This window comes from Triplophysa rosa, unplaced genomic scaffold (assembly GCF_024868665.1).
Source record: "Triplophysa rosa unplaced genomic scaffold, Trosa_1v2 scaffold373_ERROPOS61749, whole genome shotgun sequence".
Lineage (NCBI taxonomy): Eukaryota > Metazoa > Chordata > Actinopteri > Cypriniformes > Nemacheilidae > Triplophysa > Triplophysa rosa.
This window is the reverse complement of record NW_026634377.1, coordinates 28,516-47,843: the sequence shown is the minus strand read 5'-3', so window position 1 is coordinate 47,843 and position 19,328 is coordinate 28,516. Positions and strand designations below refer to the sequence as shown.

The following is a 19,328-nucleotide window of genomic DNA, read 5'->3' as shown; positions in this document are numbered from 1 at the left end:
ATAATTTCTTAATGTTTTGGATTAATTAACTAGTATTTCTGAAGAAAAGACGAGAAATGTTTCGGCCAATCAGAAATATCAGTCCAGCTCAAACGACCTTGAGTCATCGTAGGGCTATTTCTTCCTCAAATCAACATGGCTATTTTAGCTTTGCTATAATGCATAACTAGTCAAACAAAGACGAACATAAATATAGCTGCAAGCAGCAATTACGGGGTCAAGCCTTCCAAGGGCACAAAGGGAAATACATGTGGACATTTCTGAAGATTAGTTTCTGCACAGCAGATATGTATAGAGTTAGGCGATGTCTACCAAATTGGCATCGGACGATGCCTACAGTGAAACATCGCAATGGACGATGACATCGGGGGGCGGGGCGAGGCGGGGATTGGGGTATATCAGTTTGCCATCTGCCAAAACATTAAAAACAATGATATCAGTGCTCCAGACCACGACCAACACACATTTTCACGGGTCACGCAGCACTGATGTTTCCCGCTGCCATTGCGGACGCGCACAGTTCAGGTCATCATTGACAAGTTTACACACACACAACATGAGCGCATTACTACGATTCACTGTTTGCATTCACTTTCTACATCCGTCTCCGTCTCGCGCACACACATGTCGTGCAGCTTCCAAGTCATACTCAACTGCTGATAAACATGAATGGACGAGCTCGACACATGCGCAGAATGTCATACTGTGGACTCGGCTGTCAACATTTGTCTTGGGAATGTGCTGTACGTGAACGGGATGTGCGGACGACCGCGGACGCTCCTGATGACAAAAATTGCGTCATGCAGGGGAATCACAATGCCGGCCCAACATCGTGATGGCTGTCAGCCATCGGGGATGGACGATGTCATCGTCTATCGGCCCAACCCTAGATATGTAAAAGTGAGGATGCATACCAAGTTTTGTGTCTATACAGTAGAGTGTCGCGAAGCTGCAGCCACATGACCCTTTGGTGTGCTCGCCTTGATTTTGTGGAAGCTGTATATGACAACCATTTGATCAATCAAAAAGCTTTTATTAACTTTTATTTAGGGGTGTCTCTAGATGGCAGACAGGAAGTATGGTGGAATATGACAACATTTATATCAATGAACTCGGCTTGAGCGAACAAATATAATAATGTGAATCGAATAACATTTGGTCGATTTCCTCATATTTCACGAGCATTTAATAAATTGTGTTATATCGCTTGACCACTAGGGGGCGCTGGCCTATAACTTTACAGGTCCTCTAAGAACATGACCTTGGTGAACCATACCAAGTTTTGTAGCGATTCGCCATTGCGTTTCTAAAATACTGCATTTTACGACAAAATTCCAAATGGGCAACGCCCACAATGGCAGACTGAGGAGATATTTTTGACATGTCAGATTATCACATTTTGAAAACCAAGTTTAAAAAACACAGGGAAAGGCAGTTAGAACACAAGAAAATTGGTTATAACTTTTGACCATTAGGTGGCGTTGTCACCAAATTTATATGGGGCGAACAAGATGTGCCAATGATCATACGTACAGACTTTTGTGTCAAAACACAAAGTTTTGCCATGTCAATTCTGAAGTCATATCTCTATTTGTGCTCCGAAGACGAAGTTCTCTAAACATGTTTAAAGGTGCAGTTTGTAACAATTTTGCAGTAAAATATCCAAAAACCACTAGGCTAGTGTTATATATTTTGTTTAGCTGAGTACTTACAATATCTCAAATGTTTCCAACTACTTGTAAATCGTGAGAAAATGGCCATTCTAAACAGTGACACGGGGCTGTGCAGTCGCCAGTCAATGGCGTCATATCCGCGTTCCCCATTGTTAGCGCCTTTACTGACGTAGAAACCGGATGACAACAGTGTCGTGGACAAATGCGGAAGTCGTGTCTAGCGTCTAGCAAGCCACTAATTTGTTTCGAGCAGTCACTTATTTATGGACCACAATTATACGCAACATTTATAAAACTTTACCTCATCTGCTAACATGATTTCTCATTCCCGTCTGATTGATGGCCATCAGCGGTGGAGTTGAAGACAACAGATCCCTTCATTTCACGCTCCTTCACAGCGTCATCAAGCTACCACAAAGTTGATTTTTGGATTAACTATCCCTTTAATCCCAATTGTATTATTTTAAGCGCGTGATCGAGACCCTCGCGTCCCGCGCTGTAATTTTTTAAAACCATGAGCGCAGAGCGCTGTGAATTATTTGCTAAGAGACACTGACAACACTGACAACGTTTAGTTTCACTTAAGTGCGTGTTCAAGTCGCCACCTAGTGGCCATTTCCAGTATTGACGTTTGTTATTCCGTACATGCCCAGTGTTGAGATTTAGATCTCATTAGTTTCGGTTCACCACGCGAACAATCTTTGCCTTGGAGAAAGAAATGCCTGTAAATTTATTTACTGTCTGTAAGCATTCATATTATGTGTTAACATAATATTGATTCTTGGAAGTTAAACTGTGATCGATATATGATAATGCAAGAAAGTCCTATCGCATAGGCCTACGTACAACCATTTGCAGATGGCAGTGCACGCGTTATATAACGTTATTAATGTGCAGTTTGTAATTTCATATCTTGTTTATTGTATGTTAGTTTTACAAAAAAATGAGAAAGCATCACAGAAGTAAACATTCAGGGGCCCGTTTCAATACGGAGGTTCAACCAACACGGAGCTAAAATGTGAACTATGAGTTGATTTACACCGAGATGCGAAACTTTGAGTTTTTGGTTTCAGGACAGCTGATTTGAGTTAGTTAAATCAACACTGGGTAGACTTACCTTGAGTTAAGAGCAAGCACCACGACTACGACAAGCCATGATGAATGGAGCTCCGATATTACGATTCACCATGGCAACGGCACCAATGGAAAAAGCAACATGGCAGCAGAAAGCGCTTGAGAGCGAGGCACACTTTTCGTACTGCATACAGTGGATTTACTAGTGTGCTGAAAATGACTTAAGTTTTAGATAAATGTATCAATAAACAAACAACTTAATCAGTAAATGAGTGAATAAATGAATGAAACAACAGAAATAAAACAGAAATAATAAAAAAAGCTCATGTTCTCCCCATCAGTGCTCTAGTGATGTGTGTGTGACGTCATGGTGTATAGGACACTTAGGGGCCATTCAGACAGAACGCGTCTCTGCGCCAAAATGCGACCTTATTTCCGCAGGTTTTTAAAGATAGAACGAATGTATCCTTCACAGCTTTGGCTATCCCTAGATTCATTGCGCGCCTGTAACAGCTTGACATTTTTAAATAATCATTCAAAACTTTAGTCAAATAAAAGTATGTAATTCACAAAAACGGTGTGAACATTTTCAGTGTTTTAATGTGATATATGATGTTGTTAATTAATATGACTGGTGCATTGTTGTGTTTTAAATGTGTACGGTTGGTTAATTTAATATACTGTTGGGCTGTTTTAATCTACATAAATGTGTCATATTCTCTCAAATAAAATCATTTTTCTGGCTCCGTATTTGTTTAAAAATGTCAGAAACGTCTCTGTGTGTCCTGCTGCTGTCGCCACATTGAAGACTTGGAAGTAAACGCCCACTGCTATGATTGGATGGCTCTCACTAAATCCTTGGTGTTTCGAGTCAGATCCGTGAGCGTGGCTTGTTGGTTTTGACTAAGGCTACGTTCAGACTGTCACTTCAAATCCGATTTTTGGCATATCCGATTGGAATCCGATCATATTTAGCAAGTGTGAACGGCAAAAAAATCACATGAAATCCGATTTTTACAAATCTGTTTCAGGCTACATTCATATGTGGTTTGAAATCCTTTTCAAATCGCATTTCTGGAAATCCGCAGAGGTGTAAAGATTACCTGAAAACCATACTTAAGTAAAAGTACAGATACCTTGCAGTGAAAATTACTCCACTACAAGTTACAAGTCACCAATTCCAAAACCACTTGAGTAAAAGTCTTTGAGTATCTGATTTTAACAGTACTTGAGTATTTTACTCATACTGAATGTAGGCTCAAAGCACTAGTCCTCAACACTTAAGAGACACGTCAGTGAAAAACTAGAAACAGTTGATTTGTGAGGAGAGCAATTACATTTATTTTCTTAAATCGTAATAAGACTGAACACCTCAAAATTGCAACAAATCATGGTCGACACCATAACCTACGTCTATTACAAACACCCTAAGTCTCATTTAAGCTCAAGTGCTCATAAGTAAACCAACATTCTTCAAAAAGGTCTCTTCAATATAACAGATAAATAAAATAATGTTAAGTAGAATTAAAAAGTCAAAGCCTTTTTGCACTGGACATGCTGGTTTGATCTGAGTAGCTTTTGTCTTACGTTACATTCTCACGCCACGTTGAGCGTGTCAGACGTCTTTGCAGATATAAGGCCATGAACACACTTGACGTCTTTTTTGACAAGAAAAAGTTGACAAGAGTGCTTTTTTAGTAAAAAGAAAAGCTGGCAGCGTTTGTGCATGAAGGCAGCTCAGCACACAGGATTCATATAGGCAAAGTAACGGAAGTCTGTTGTAATTATAAACAGAGACCGTCTTTGCAAAAACCAACCACATATTTTAAAACTACAGTACTAATTTCTCACTAGAAATGCAATCGAAAGTTATTAAAGGTGAAAAATAAACTTTAATTCATATAAAAATATGTTCAAAGCAGCGCTTCGGCCGCCATCTTATTTTTTAGAGAAGGATCCTGCTCGACCAATCACCTTCCTCGCATTTTGTTATGGAAACGACAGGTCTCGCTACTCGCTTGTCATTGGTTAGCTGTGAAAAGGAGCTTGACGTAGGGCATTTTTACAGAAAAGTTGAACGTTTTTCAACTTAAAAAGACGCCCTGAGCTGCTGAAAAAGACACCGGCGCTGGCGTTTAAAAAAGCGCTCAGGACGTTTTTTGAAAACACGGTTTACTCCATAGGATTATAATGTAAAACAGATGCTAGCAGCTTCGAAAAAGAAGTCAGGTCTGAACACGGCCTAAGGCTGCTATGTTGTTGTCTGTGTGCTGGAGGAGACGCGAGCACTGAACAAAGCCTCGCATACCAGCTTCATACACTTTTTAAAAAATGAGCCGTGTTCGACTCTACTGCACACAGCGCTGCTCAGATTGATCAGCGCATGACATCGCCATATTGCGAGAGCGACACACCGAGCCGTGTGCTGTGGAATCGCTCTCGCGGTATTGCAATGTCATACACCGGTCGGTCTGCACAGCGACTCATGAAGTTCAACGCTCCCTGTCATTGCCATAGAAACCAAATCAGATACTGCAAAAAATGAGAGAGCACCACGTGACACTCAAATCGAATCTGAACAGTTGCTATACACAGTGTGGACAATCAACCATTTCAATTAGATTTCAATCACATATGCACAAAAATCGGATTTGAGGTGACAGTCTGAACGTAGCCTAAGTCTTACGAAACCTTTACCCTAACCTTACTCCAACCATATAAACTACCCATGATTGTCAAAATTGCCTAAAAACACGGTTGCGTGATGACGTCAGACTCGAAACACCAAGGATTTAGTGAGAGCCATGATTGGATAGCAGTTTGCGTAGTAAACTTAGTTGGAGCCTTCTGTGAATTTGGTTAGAGACGTAACGTTAGGTTACACATTTGCCCTATTCGCACGGGAATAATATTATCACAGGACCTCTGTGTTCCTCAAAATATGGTAGGTCATTTGTGGGGGAATTTTTACTATACAAATTACAGACATGGCCGATTCTCACGGGATTAAGATCACAGACAACCTCTGCAATTATTACAAATGACTAGAGGTCCCCAGGTAATACTAATCCCATGCGAATAGGGCTCAGGACATATCAAGCGATCTCTAACAAAGCAATAGTGACGCATAGTATAAAAATGTTGTACTCACATAAGATTGCTGCGCCATTCCTATCGGATCCAATATTGACGGCACACCACTGCTTTTTCATTTTAGTCTCTCCGCAAATCCAGTCGACTTGTGCCTTGTTCACAAAGGAATCCACGGTAATGTTTTACCCACGTAAGCTGGAACCTCTTTAAAAATAAACTTCAACCACGCATTACTAATGTTGGAATCCGAAGGAAGGTTATGCAGCGACTGTGTTCTTCTACAACCAGGCACTGACTGCACAATATTTAGCGATCTTTAACGGCATGTTTGTTTATTGCTTGCTCGCTCTATCTGGTTCCGTGCAACTTGTGTTACTTCAGTACTGTCATGCGCGAACCAGTGGGCGGGGCTAGAGAAGTAGTCGTTGATATTCTACTGTGGAGGCGGTGTTCAACCTATCAATGATAGGTGCATTCCAGAACCTGCCGTTCGCTGAGCCTGGTGTCAATAACAGTTGTCATTTCAGTAACAAGGGCATTTTCAGTTCTGACACTTACAGGATGTTCGCTTGAATACTGTAAGATTCTTCAATGACGGGAGGAGACAGTCAAACATTTAAGAACCTTTACTGAACATCACATCAACAGTACATGTGGCTGTTATATGGTTACATCAGTTCCAACGACTGAACTCCCTAGTTTCGGGTAAACACACCGCCTACTTCCCTCCCCCCATTCAGCTCTCTTAAAGAAACATCCCCAAACAACAGTCACCCAATACATTACAAATACGATAACCTCTTATATAACAAAAGCACGGGTTAAAATTGATGTCTTAATTCATCGCTCCTTTAACACGGCATCTTAAAGACGTGGCGCTCGTGTGCAAGGTGCTTCAAAAGAGGCGAGACACAAGGTCATGCACGTCCATCAAACGTGTGTTTACATAGAAAAACAATGGGAATGTAGCGCATTGGAATGGAAAAATGCGTTATGTCTGAATGGCCCCTTAAGGCTAAAATACACTACAAGACTTTTGCTCAGATTTTCAGTCTGGACTTGTTGCAGAAAGTCTGTGCCAGTCTGCACATTTTATAGTGTGTTTATATCTGAAACTTTCAAAGAGTCTGCAAGTGTATGATGTCTAGTTAGTAAAAAAATCTGTTCAGATTGTAAAAGTCTTGTAGTGTATTCCAGCCATTAGTGTGTCAGACACTCGTGTCAGTTTCAGACTGATCATCGGTTCAAACCCTGCTCAGAGCAGTTTTGGGTAGGAATGGCTGCACGTCTAAATGAACTGTTTATTACCTTCATCACTGCATTTGTCTGTATTTATTCATTTCTTTATTCATGCACTTTATCTATACACTTTATTAAGTCATTTCTTATCCTCCATAGAAAATTGTGAGAACATGTAAGGGAAAGAATCTGCTCTGATGTATCACACGGCCATGATGGCTGATGTTATTGATGTAAGGATGGATGAGATATATTTTGATATATCTAATTCACTGTAAAGAAAAATGGTAGTTTTAATAAAAATAAACGGGGAAATGACAAAATTCCACTCGGGTCCTAAATCACTCTCCTGAAATCAAGGTACATCCCTATGAATGAATGCAGCCTCTTCACATACAGGATCCTCTATAAAGCACATATGACAAGTCAGTGAGATGGTCTCTGTGTGATCATAATGTGTGCCATGAATGACTGTATTAATGAATGAGATACACCACTTGCGCTTTAAAAGGGGGAGGAGATGGAAAGAAACTCTGGGTTTACCAAAGAAAACCTGCTCCCGACCAGGTTAGGTTCACAGAGTACGTTACTATGGTTACTGACTCTTAGTATAAGTTACCTCTCTTTTAGAATTGGGCTTGAGTTACCCCACTTTCTCGGGTTTGACATACCTCACATTCTGAGTGTCCCTCATTTCAGGGTTAATATACTCAGAGTTTTCAGTAAACCTCCTTTCTGAAACGGGCCCCAGTTTGTTTGCTTGTTAGCTGGCGGTCTAACTTCTTCAGAGTGACAAAGTTACATGGACAGCATAGTCCCAGTTAGTTTAGTGGCGGAGTGATACAAACAGTCAGTGAAGCGGTTCAGATTCGAGAACCAGAAAGAACTGTTGTATGAACGGTGTTAAAGAACAGGGTTTATGTGTACCAAAGCAAACACAGATCACCTGAATGATGTCTTCACAGAAAACTACTGTTAACCACAAAACTATACTCCAGCAATACTCAAAAGAGATCCATCACCTCCTGTTAAACAACTATTACCATCACTTCTAATAAAAGTTTCAATAAAGTTTACACAAAAACATTTTAGGGAACATTTGAGCAGATTGAGTTGAAGTGAACTCAGATTAAAACAGCAGTTAACACTTTTACACACATACACATGAGATGAACTGGAGCTTGAAGGAATAGTTCACCTTTAAAACGAGAATTTGGTCATCATTTACTCCCCCTGTTGTCATTTTAAACCCGTGTGATTTTCTTTCTTCTGCAAAACACAAGAAGATATTTTGAAAAATGTTGGTACCCAAAAAACCGTGGGTCCCCATTCACTTCTATTGTATGGACACAAAGCCAATGCAAGTCAATGGGGACCAGCGTTTTTTTACCATGTCTTCAAAATATCTTCTTTTGTGTTCTGCTGAAGAAAGAAACTCATACAGGTTTGACATGACAAGAGTGTGTAAATAATGACAGAATTTTCATTTTGAAGGTGAACTATCACTTTAATGCTATAGTTAAAAAAATGCAAAATCATGTTAGTAATATATGGATTTTATATGAAATGTTGTGCGAAAAACCGAGACGTTGAAACATAAAAAAGTTGTACTTTATTAGATTGTCTGTGGAACGTTTACACACAAATATTGGGTAACTGTAAATTGCACATCACATTTCATCATGAACTTTGGTGAAGATCTCCACCATACAGACCCGTGTACAGTCCTGATGGGACAGTCTGAGTCTCAGACACGACATCACAATTCATACGTTTTTAACTTCGTGTTTCCAGAGGTTGCACCATCCGTCACTATCCAAACATGTCTGAAACTCACAACCGCACAAACCACCAGCAGCAGCAGCAGTATGCATGATTTACAGTTACACAAAAAACACAACTCGCATCGCCGTTTCCATTCTCATTGGACATGCATGCAGCTGGGGTCCTGTTCAGCACCGTTTGAAGTTCTCTATAGCACCATTTTCTCGATATATAGTGAAGTTTGTTAGGACCCAACTGTCGGCATGCACGAACCTCATATTTAAAACTTCCTAGGACACGTATCCTATGTGTTTCCACCGTTTAAAAACATTACAAGGCAAAGAAGGGATATTTATACCGTACCATACATGTTCAACAGAAACCAATACAGTACTCACATGAAAGAAAAGTGCTACTAGACTTCTTGTTTTTCAGTTGTGTTATATATCTGAAGGGTCTACGGGAGGAGGACACACTCAAGTTGTACGTTACGTTAGCGAAAAATACACCAAAACATCGTTTTCTTCTTTTGAAATCATTGAACAAACACCGACATTTCTTCACTCCAACTGCAGCTCATAAACACAAAGATAAAAATGTCTGGAATAATCCATCTCTTTTCTCTGAAACGCATCACGTTACCCACACAAGTACAAATGTAGAATACAGAATGAGCTCTATGCATCCGTCATCTCACGGTTTACCCAAATTCAAAGAGATTTTGTTTAACACATCACGATGATCTGTGATTTTGTTTCATTCGTATTTCAAAACACAAAGAATTCTTTTTTGGGGGGGAGATGAAAGCAAACAAACTTTCCAGTGGCGATGTTAAGGCCTATTTGAACGTTGTGACTTCAGTCACGAATTCAAGTGTCAGCCTTACAGAACAGAGTTATTATAGTTTTCATTTTAAATGAGCTTTTATTTCATGTTAATTTTAGTTAAAGTTTTAGCAATTTTGCTGTATGCTTTTGTCATTTTATAATTCATTTGTGATTTGTTATGTTGCTATATAAGATGAATTAGGTTTTTATTTTAGTTTTGGTTTATTATTATCATTTTAGTGCTTTAAACTTATATCAGTTTATTTTTGAGGCAACATTTCAATTTTTCATTTAGTTTACGTTTTCCAATAATTTTAGGTCAATATTCGATTTGATTTTAATGAACAGAAACTGAAAATAACCTTGTTACAGACTGACACGTCATGTCTATTTTCCTGTAGTTTCAAAAAAAAAGAAAAGAATTCAGCTCGTGTACATTTTCAATAAAATGACATTTACAAAGCAGCCATGAATAAAAGAAGATTATATGAACACTGCTCTCTTCTGGTCATGCACATACATGTATAACAAGCATGGTTTGACCGAACAAACCTGTCCTTCAACTCTTAAGAAAAGTGCACACGGTTCACGTTCACTGCTGGGTGGTCCATAACAAAGGGCACTGCAGGACAGAAGGTGGAAAACAAGGAGGAAGAGAGAACGCAGCTAACAGCCCTTGTCGTGTTAGGTCATGTGTTGTGTGAAGAAACTCTTCGTGATACTGCACCGGTGAACAGATGAGGGACGTCATGAGGTTGTCACGTGGGCCACGGATGAACGCTGAAGCAGGTGTAGCAGCTAAACGTGCTGTTGAAATAAAGTGCTTCCTGTGGGAGGGGTCAGCGTCTTAACGCCGACCAATAAAACGTTCCCATATATCTTAGATTCCGCTATGAGACATAAACACGCAGGCATACACACGCTTGAAGAGAAAGGTATTTCAAAAACTTGCTTTTTTGTCAGCTGGACAGTAATTGCACATGTGAACACGTCTAGTATAGAAGAACCAGGAGACGCTCTGACCGAGGCTTCACGTCACCAGACCTGTGCTGTGCTTCCACCAGAAACAACATGCCTGTCAACTGCTACAACCCCAGAAGAAAGGTCTGGGAAAGGCAATCGTCTCTAGTGTACTGAAATCAAGTATGCCACATACTGTCTAGATTCTATCCTTGCATAACCGTGTAGTATGTAATAGAACACATTTGAGCTTAAAAAGAACACGGCGGTTTATGGGTCATTTGTTTTTTATACTTGTATAGTATTTCTCTCTGCAATTTAAGTGCATGGTTGTATACATTTTAAATCTTAAAATGAACATCATTTTACAACCTTAAAAACAAATAGTATTTTTTATTCTTTTGCTCAGTTCTCAACATAAAGCCGCTGAGCCTGTGGGGAAATATTGCACACATGATGGCCATCGGAGAGATTCAGCGTTCAATGCTGAAATGAACTACAGTAAATGTTACAGGTACAACCAATTAGAGAATCATTTTGGGGCGGTTTCCCGGACAGGGGTTATCTTAATCCAGGACTAGACTTTAGTTAAATTAAGTAGTTTTTATAAACATGCCTTATAAACAAACATTACATTTGTGCATTTGGAGACAACACAATGGCACTGATGTATTTTAAGATGTGTCAGTGCAAGTTGTTTTCAGTTTGGACTAATCTTAATCCCTGTCCGGAAAACCGCCCCATGTTTCATATATTAATGCACTTTTTGGTGGTTTCTGATTTCAGATGGGGAAAGCACTTTTGTGCATTTATTTTTTTTGATGGAGGTTACATCAGACATCACGCCGTAAGCTTTGCTGATTTTTAGCTGCACCCTGCTTGAGAAATCTTCTCAGATCGTCTTTGGACCTTCAAGTATGAGAAATACTACTAATCTAATCCATTATTGTGCACTGCAGACTCTTAAAAATGAAGGCGCTTCACGATGCCACAGAAGAACCTTTTTTTGTCTAAATGCGTCCATAAAGAACCTTTCCGTTTCACAAAAGATGAAAAAAGGTTCTTCAGATTATGAAAAGGTAAGAAAGAGAAAGCATCTTTATTTTTACAAGTGTATGTGGAATTTTGACCAGAAAGATGACCAAATCTTTGACAACCTACTAGCTTTTTGAATCCACTTGTTAGTGACAAAGACAGGCCTACTCAGAATAAACGATTATTTGATTCCAAATGCACATATATAATGTAACTGTATGGGGTGGGTTCCCGGTCGGTGATTCAATTAAATCAGGACTATGACATTTTTTGCATTTTGAGACAAAACAATTTGTGTCAGTGGAAGCTGTTTTCAGTTTAGACAGCTCTAATGTTTTTAAGTCTATAGGACTAATCTAACCAAGACCAAAACCCCTGAATGTTACAGCCTCTGATCCTGTCAGTCAAACTACGGGATTCAAAGAGAACAAGCCTAATATTCACCAGATCACACGCACGCGCGCGCACACTCACTCACTCACTCACTCACTCACTCACACAGACAGAATAATGACTGCGGAGTGCTTAACCAGCAGTGGGACACACATGAATGATGGACGGACGGACAGGAGGGACGTGAAGGTGCTGCGGTATCGCTCGAGTACGGTTCGAGGTACACGGTTAAACGCGTGAAGTCATGACGTGTCAATCCTCGTGCTCGTCCGTGTCTGTCCTCTTCTCTTTGTGACAGCTGAAGATGTGTCGCATCTCCTCCTCGTACCTCATGAAGTTCTCGCCGAAGCGGGACCAGGCCTTCAGAGGGACGGTGATGGTGTTCCGGTAGGGCTGGCGGACCTCGCTGATCTTGAGGAACACGCCAAAGCGGTTCGAGCCCACGTCGAAGTAAAAGCGCTTGTTGTCGACGCGGAACGACGCCGCCTCGGGCAGCTCGGGCGACTCGTCGTGGTTGCGCGCGGCCCGCTCGGGCTCGTCGTCGCCGTAGTCGTCGATGAGCTGAGACAGCGCGTCTCTGAACTCGATGAGCCCCTGCGCGGGAAGCACGATGGTCTGCTCGATGCCCTGACCGTAGTATCCCATAGTGCCGTGTCCTCTCGTGACGGTCTGTCGGATGCGCAGGAACCGGCCGCGCTGGTTCTCCTTCAGGTCCAGATAGTACTTCCTGTTGTCCCTCTCGATTAACTCGCTCTTGAGGACGCGGTGCGTCTGCTCCTCTGACGCGGCGGAGCCGGTCGGTGACGCCGGGTGACCCGCGGCTCTCCTGCGCCCGTTGCTCTGCTCCTCCGGCCGCGGCGCCGCCGCGCATCCCCGGAGTCCGACGTGCGCGTAATAGTCGATGAAATCGCCCAGACAGTAGCGCAGGTCCGGCGCCATCGACATGGACAGGGTCAGCTTGCTTTTCCGTATGTTGTCGTGTCTGCCTCGGCCGATCCACACCTCGGCGATCTTCAGGAAGCGGCCCCGCGCGCTCTGCTTCACGTCCAGGTAGAAGCGCTTCTTCTGGATGTCCACGCGTTTCGACGCGAGCTCCTGTATGTCCGACGCTTTGCCGCTCGCGTACGGCTGCGGGTATCCTGATGTCATCCTGCCTCCGTCTCTGTCCGTCCCCCTCCGCTGACTGTCGGCCATCGGCGTTCACAGCGATCCGCGCTTCATCGCCGCTCTCCGCGCACCGGCCGCAGAATTATCACTGACCTGAAAACGGCAACGGCAGCAGCGGCTCATCGACGGACTCTCTTTGTCCTCACGAAAGGTCACGCGAGGCGACGCAGAGGCGCGCGCATTTTCTTTTTTGTTCTTGTCGTTGCACCGTATTTTAAACGCGCTTGTATTTCGTCTCCATCGTCTATCCGCCACTTACTCCTGCCAGCTGGAGGAGAGAGAGGGAAAGCGGATCTCCGTGGAGAACGAGAGGCGAATGAACTCAATGACCCGCTCCCCCTCCTTCCCTCCCTCCCTCCAGAGCTCGCGTACTCCTCCTGCGTACTAACAGCCGTAGTGCGCTGTGCTCCTGAAACAGTATTTCATAGGACGGATGTTTAGTATACTGTCATGTCATATGAGGGGTTTAATACGATATTAATACGAGTCAAGTACGTTCTGAAAACAAATGGATGCACTGAGCAATAAATAATAATGATGGCAAATCAATTGTATACTAGTGTGCAGTTGTATTTTTCCTTGTGGCGTTACCCGAGAGGATGATGGGAAATGTAGTTTGGTAGCTCAGACCTGTCGATTGATATTCTAGCAGGCTTCATAAATCTCTGACTGTTCTTCATTAGCAGTTAGCAAAATACAAACAAAACCACATCGTACTGTCAGCATTTAAAATTAAGTGAACACTTATTTGCTTTCATCCAGACTCTTCACCTGATGTGCACCTAGATCAGAGTTGTCGAGATTTATGGAGCCTTCCAGTGACATTTGAAATAATTCAATTCAAAGTCGTGTGATTGAGTCACCGACTGTGGCAGTATGTACTGCACTTCATAAGTACTGTTTCTATTGAACGTCGATCACAGTGTAGGATTGGTATGCACATGTATGAAGACATTTTAGACAATGTTTTTTGTTTCGTTTTAGCTCAATCACCCGTGGTAACAGACAGGGAAGCCTATATATACAGCCGCTGAAAAAATAAAGAGACCATTCCAAATCATCATGTATTGTGGCCATTTCAGTTAAGTGTTTGTTGAATTCAACAAAATCAAACCTCAGAAGTGACATCAAGTCATCAAATGGGAAAGACTGACAGCATGACAAGACACATGAAAACTCAAATAAAAATCCAAATGACCACATAAAAAACTTTTTTTAAACTTTTCCTAAAGAAATATGACTGTTGTTTTGATTAAAAGTGAATCTGAACTTGTTTTCTTTGCAGTATTTGAGGTCTGGATTTGAGGCCAGGATTTCTGTATACATTTTTGAGAAGGTTTAGTTTAAAGAGTACATAACATGAGATCATGAAAATGACATTTCATGCAGTGTGTCATGTTGGCATGTTTGAAAGTATGCAGTCTGCCAAGTTGTAAATCCGAAGGTGAATGAATAACAAAGTTCTTGGCTTGGAAAAAAGGGAGTCGACTCTGAATCACACAAACGAGTCGTCCCTAGTCCGATTCGTGAACTGCCGCGGGTTTACGTCGCTACATATAGTCCCTGCCTACGTTTTGCTAAGACTGCCAGCGAAAACTTCACTCTTCTCCCCCAAACACTGTCGCTCGTGACCCTCATTCGCGGTAGACCGATCACAGCAGACTAGACCTGCTGACCAATCACATCAGACTAGACCATCTGACCAATCACATCAGACTAGGCTAGCGGAAAGGGATTAAATGGATGAATCGCAGAACGAATCATTTGAGAGTCAGTCAAGAAGTAAGGTAAAAGTAACTAGCTATTATTACGAAATAATAGTGTTTTTACATAATCTTGTTGTTGGATACTCCATAAACCAAAGTAAGACCTTAAAAATCCCTAGTTATGTACTCTTTAACTTTCAACAGCTAACAGTGCTGTCTGTGTGTGTGTGTGTGTGTGTGTGTGTGTGTGTGTGTGTGTTCATGTTTTTATGTTACTGGGGACCTAAACCTGAATGCACACCAACACATGGGGACTCGTGTCACTGTGGGGACCAAAATTGAGGTCCTCATGGGCACAAAAGCTTATAAATTGTACAGAACGATAATTTTTGAAAATCTAAAAATGCAAAAAGTGTTCTATGATCTTTAGGTTTAGGGGTAGGGTTAGTGGATAAAAGATACAGTTTGTACAGTATAAAAACATTACGCCTATGGACTGTCCCCACGGAGATAATAAACCAGACGTGTGTGTGTGTGTGTGTGTGTGTGTGTGTGTGTGTGTGTGCGTGTGCGTGTGTGTCTGCGCGTCCATGTGTGTGTCTATGTCTATGTGTGTTAGTATGTGTGCATATTGTGTGTGTGGAGTGTTTTGTATGTGGGTATGTCTGTCTTCTGTGTTTTCACCTTTTTCTTGTTTTTGCAGGTACAACTTTAATTGTTTTGCTTATAGTCAATATGTCTCATGTACAGCTGCTTTGTAACAATGAAAATTGTAAAAGCGCTTTATAAATAAAGTTGAGTTGTTTCCATGGCAAAGAAGATCATCAGGAAGTGTGTGTCATGGGATTTCCAGCTGTTTGTTTTATCATAGCGTCTGATCACATGGGTGTGCATGGCTGATGTGACTTTATGAATTTATGAGTTATAATACAGAGACACAGGCTGACAGAAAGAATGAAACGTGTCACTTCTAACACGTACTGTAAAAAAAGAAGTTAAGAGACAGTTCCCCCAAAAATGAAAATTCTGTCATCATTTACTCACTCTCTAGTTGTTCCAAACCTGTAGAAATGTCTTTGTTTGGTTGAAGACAGAGAAAAATATTTGGGAAAATAGTTCTTGGACCCCATTGACTCCCATAGTAGGAAATACAACAATAGTAATCAAAAGTGCCTCAGAACTGTTTTCTGTCTTACATTCTTCAAAATATCGTCTTTTGTGTTCAACAGAACAAAAAAAAATGATCATTTTTTTACTATGGTTGTCAATGGTGTCCAAGATCTGTTTGGTTACAAGATTCGTCCAAATATCTTTCTCTGTGTTCAGAACAAAGACATCTATACAGATTTAGAACAACTCGAAGGTGAGTCAATGATGACAGAATTTTCATTTTTGTGTGAACTGTCTTTTTAGGACTGCCAATAGAATAAAATAATAAAATAAAGTATTTATTGTTGATGTATTATTATTATTATTATTCATGTAATAAACAGTGAGTCCAGCAGGTGGCGATATTCACACGCACTGACAGTCGCGTGACCAACACAAGAAGAAGAAGCCACTTGAATTTTCGCGTAAACGTAAATACACAACAGCAGTGGACATAATGTGAGTTATTAAAGCTTTCAAGAGATCACTTATGCTGTTTAAAATAGAAACTACAGTCAGAATGGGCAGTATTGATTTATCCAGTGTTGTTAGTAATACATGTAAAGTCTCTGAATGTACAGCCGTCAGTAAAATATCGCGTTAGTACTGCTAACTTCACTGTCGTCAATCATGTAGCCCTACTGACTTTGCTTTTTCCGTTTCAGAGAAAGATTAAAAGAAGGTGTAATGGGTGACAGAAATCTGCCAGCATGGATGAACAATAAATCCCATCAGGACAAACACGTGAGAAACAAACAAACACAAATTAAACGTCAAGCAAACTGACCTGCACGAGCACAGTCTTGTTCTTCAGTCTTCATGCACATGACTTTGACATGTTGTTGTGTGAAATGCTGTCTCTATGGGCTGTCCTCGGGGTTTTTCACTAATGTGTATGTTTTCCATTGGTTGAGGCAGTAAAAGGCATTTATTTGCATTATTTACTCATATTCAAATCAAACCAAAGCACTGTTTACAGGCCAACATTCAAGAAATACTGGTTTACCTGCTTCATCTGAGACAGACACCACATTAAAGGTGGTCTCTAAAACATCAGACATGTGTTGCGCAGATGATGAACTTACAGCTGTGTGTGTGTTCAACTTTATTGTGTGTGTGTGCGTGTGTGTGTTCAACTTTATTGTGTGCGTGCGTGCGCGCGTGTGTGTGTGTGTGTTTGAGTCTGGGACACAGAAACAGTTGTGTGTAGATATGATGTTTTGTTTTGTGTAGTTTATAGATATAGAGCTTTTGTTTCCTGACTGTGTGTGTGTGTGTGTGTGTGTGTGTGTGCGTGTGTGCGTGCGTGTGTGTGTGTGTGTGTGCGTGCGTGCGTGCGTGCGTGCGTGTGTGTGATATTTGCATATATCATCGTTATACCCGAGAAACAGAAGATCAGTTGACTGCTGTGCTGATTACATGTCTGTTGCTGTGTTTCTACATGTCAGTTTTATGGATGATCATGCTTTAGATTGAATACTGTGCTGTTAGACGTAGAGAAGCGTCACGCAGGTGTATGATCTGATGTGTTTGTAGTGTCATCACAGACACACACTGATCTAATGGTGCTCTCTCTCTAACAGCTCTATGGACAGTTGACTCGCATTTGAATTCACGTTTGCTGTGTTTTCACAGACATTAGGAGCATATAAGAAGAATGTTCTGGAAGATTCTCTTCCTTACCTGGAGTTTAGTGGAACGGTCGTGTACAGCCAGGAAACACACGACTGCTCATTTCTGTCAGAAGATTTGAGGTAAAATATATTTGCCAACGCATGACAGTGATAATTAAAGGAGAAGTGCACCTTCGTGTTCACAATGGAAAAGGGCCCACAATAAACATCATTTCCTTTTTTTATTGAGAAAGACAGATATGTTTTGAAATGCAGAAGTAAGTATTACATGTTTAAAACCTTATCCCAAATAGATCAAAGTTCAGAAGACAGTTTTTGTCCCAGCCAGTACAAATACAATACACCGAGTTAATTATTGACCTGACAATGATCATTCAAAATGTAGTTTAGTGTAATAATGATCATGAATACTCTTGCTGCTCTCGCTTAATAAGAGTGACATAGTCTGGTCTTTTTGGCTGCTAACTTGGACAGTATTGAAGAGAAATCTAAATCATGTGCTGTTTGATTTGCAAAATAATGATTTAAATTCACAAAACCAATTAACGTGAGATGAACCTATTTTATAAAACTGGAAATTATCAAATGAAAATAAACCAACAGTCTCTCTGCCATCTGCATCCAACTAAAAGATTGACTGGGTGATTCTCACGAAATCTTGGTTTCAAGATGTTAAACATGATTTCCTTAAGACACTCACATCCTTTTCATTTATCTAAAATAAGGTATGACACATCTAAAAGCGTTCATTTAATTTTTTTACTGAGAGTTTAACACAATTTTGAGCGTTCTTTACAAAAAAAGGCCTTAAACATTCTCATGTTCAAATATAAACATTTAAAACGGTCAATCCCATAGCATGTGGGGCAAAAAAGCGAAGCCATGATGCTTAAGCAAGTTTTAATAATCATGTACCCTCATAATCTTCAGTTAAAATCTGAAAATATACTTCCGCCCTGAAATGGCTGTCCATCTCAAATCCGTTAACTCCTCCCCTTCAACTGTCAGTCTGCTTTTCAAGCTGCCAGTTCCATTTCAATCAATTCGCAGTGTAAAACGCAAGCCACGCCCACTAATTTTCTCCTTTGAAATTCCTTTTCACTTGAAAATGTGTCACAATACAGAAGTAAAAACGATCACAACTTCCAGTTCACAGGGACTTGAAGCTTTTAACTAGAAAAATATAAAGTCATCTGTTAACCTGTTAGTCATTCAAAAGGTACGAGTAGATGTGTTTCTTCACATAAAATCAAACTTCATTGAAAAATGTTACGGAGGATGAGAACATCAATCATGGACACGTGTTTTTCTCACTATTTTTTCTTTTTTTATACATGAATATTCTGTCAATGATGTTTTGTCATTTGAGAACATCTAGTAGAAAATCCAGTTGTTGTTTTTTCCAGAGTATTTTAATTTGACAAATCGGGACACGTTACGGTAATAATAATTTAAGGAGAAAAAGCAATAAAAGACATCATTTATTCCTATGTTAGAGTTACAGAATGACACGTTTAATAATGCCGTGATGTTTCAGACTCTGTTGCGTATGCATGTTTGTGATGTTTTTACACGCTACTAATCCTGTCAGATGGGTCCGGCTGATAGAGCGGT

General features: G+C 40.7%; 3 protein-coding genes across 5 annotated transcripts in view; 1 reads left to right on the top strand and 2 right to left on the bottom strand.

The window, feature by feature from the left end:
- LOC130550620 (uncharacterized) overlaps positions 1-17,708 on the bottom strand; it is a 27,884-nt gene extending 10,176 nt beyond the window's left edge. Inside the window, exon 1 of the mRNA XM_057328119.1 lies at positions 16,868-17,708. The gene's annotated coding sequence lies outside the window, so the exon portion shown is untranslated. The remainder of the gene's footprint in view (positions 1-16,867) is intronic.
- Positions 8,673-14,216, bottom strand: purg (purine-rich element binding protein G). Its single transcript, XM_057328129.1, has one exon. The coding sequence runs from the start codon at positions 13,250-13,252 to the stop codon at positions 12,311-12,313; it is 942 nt and encodes a 313-aa protein (XP_057184112.1). The 5' UTR covers positions 13,253-14,216; the 3' UTR covers positions 8,673-12,310.
- The window catches only part of wrn (WRN RecQ like helicase), an 18,990-nt gene continuing 15,961 nt past the window's right edge, over positions 16,300-19,328 (top strand). The window contains exons 1-3 of one of the 3 annotated variants that reach the window (XM_057328125.1): positions 16,300-16,539; positions 16,746-16,824; positions 17,716-17,834. In XM_057328125.1, coding sequence (XP_057184108.1) covers positions 16,768-16,824; positions 17,716-17,834 — 176 coding nt within the window. In that variant the 5' untranslated portion in view covers positions 16,300-16,539; positions 16,746-16,767. Of the gene's footprint in view, positions 16,825-17,715; positions 17,835-19,328 lie in introns of those variants that run through there. The other 2 variants (XM_057328124.1, XM_057328126.1) reach the window with 2 other exon arrangements.

Bases quoted from the DNA above. Each gene is read 5' to 3' on its own strand.
- purg (XM_057328129.1), bottom strand. From the start codon at position 13,252: ATGGCCGACAGTCAGCGGAGGGGGACGGACAGAGACGGAGGCAGGATG.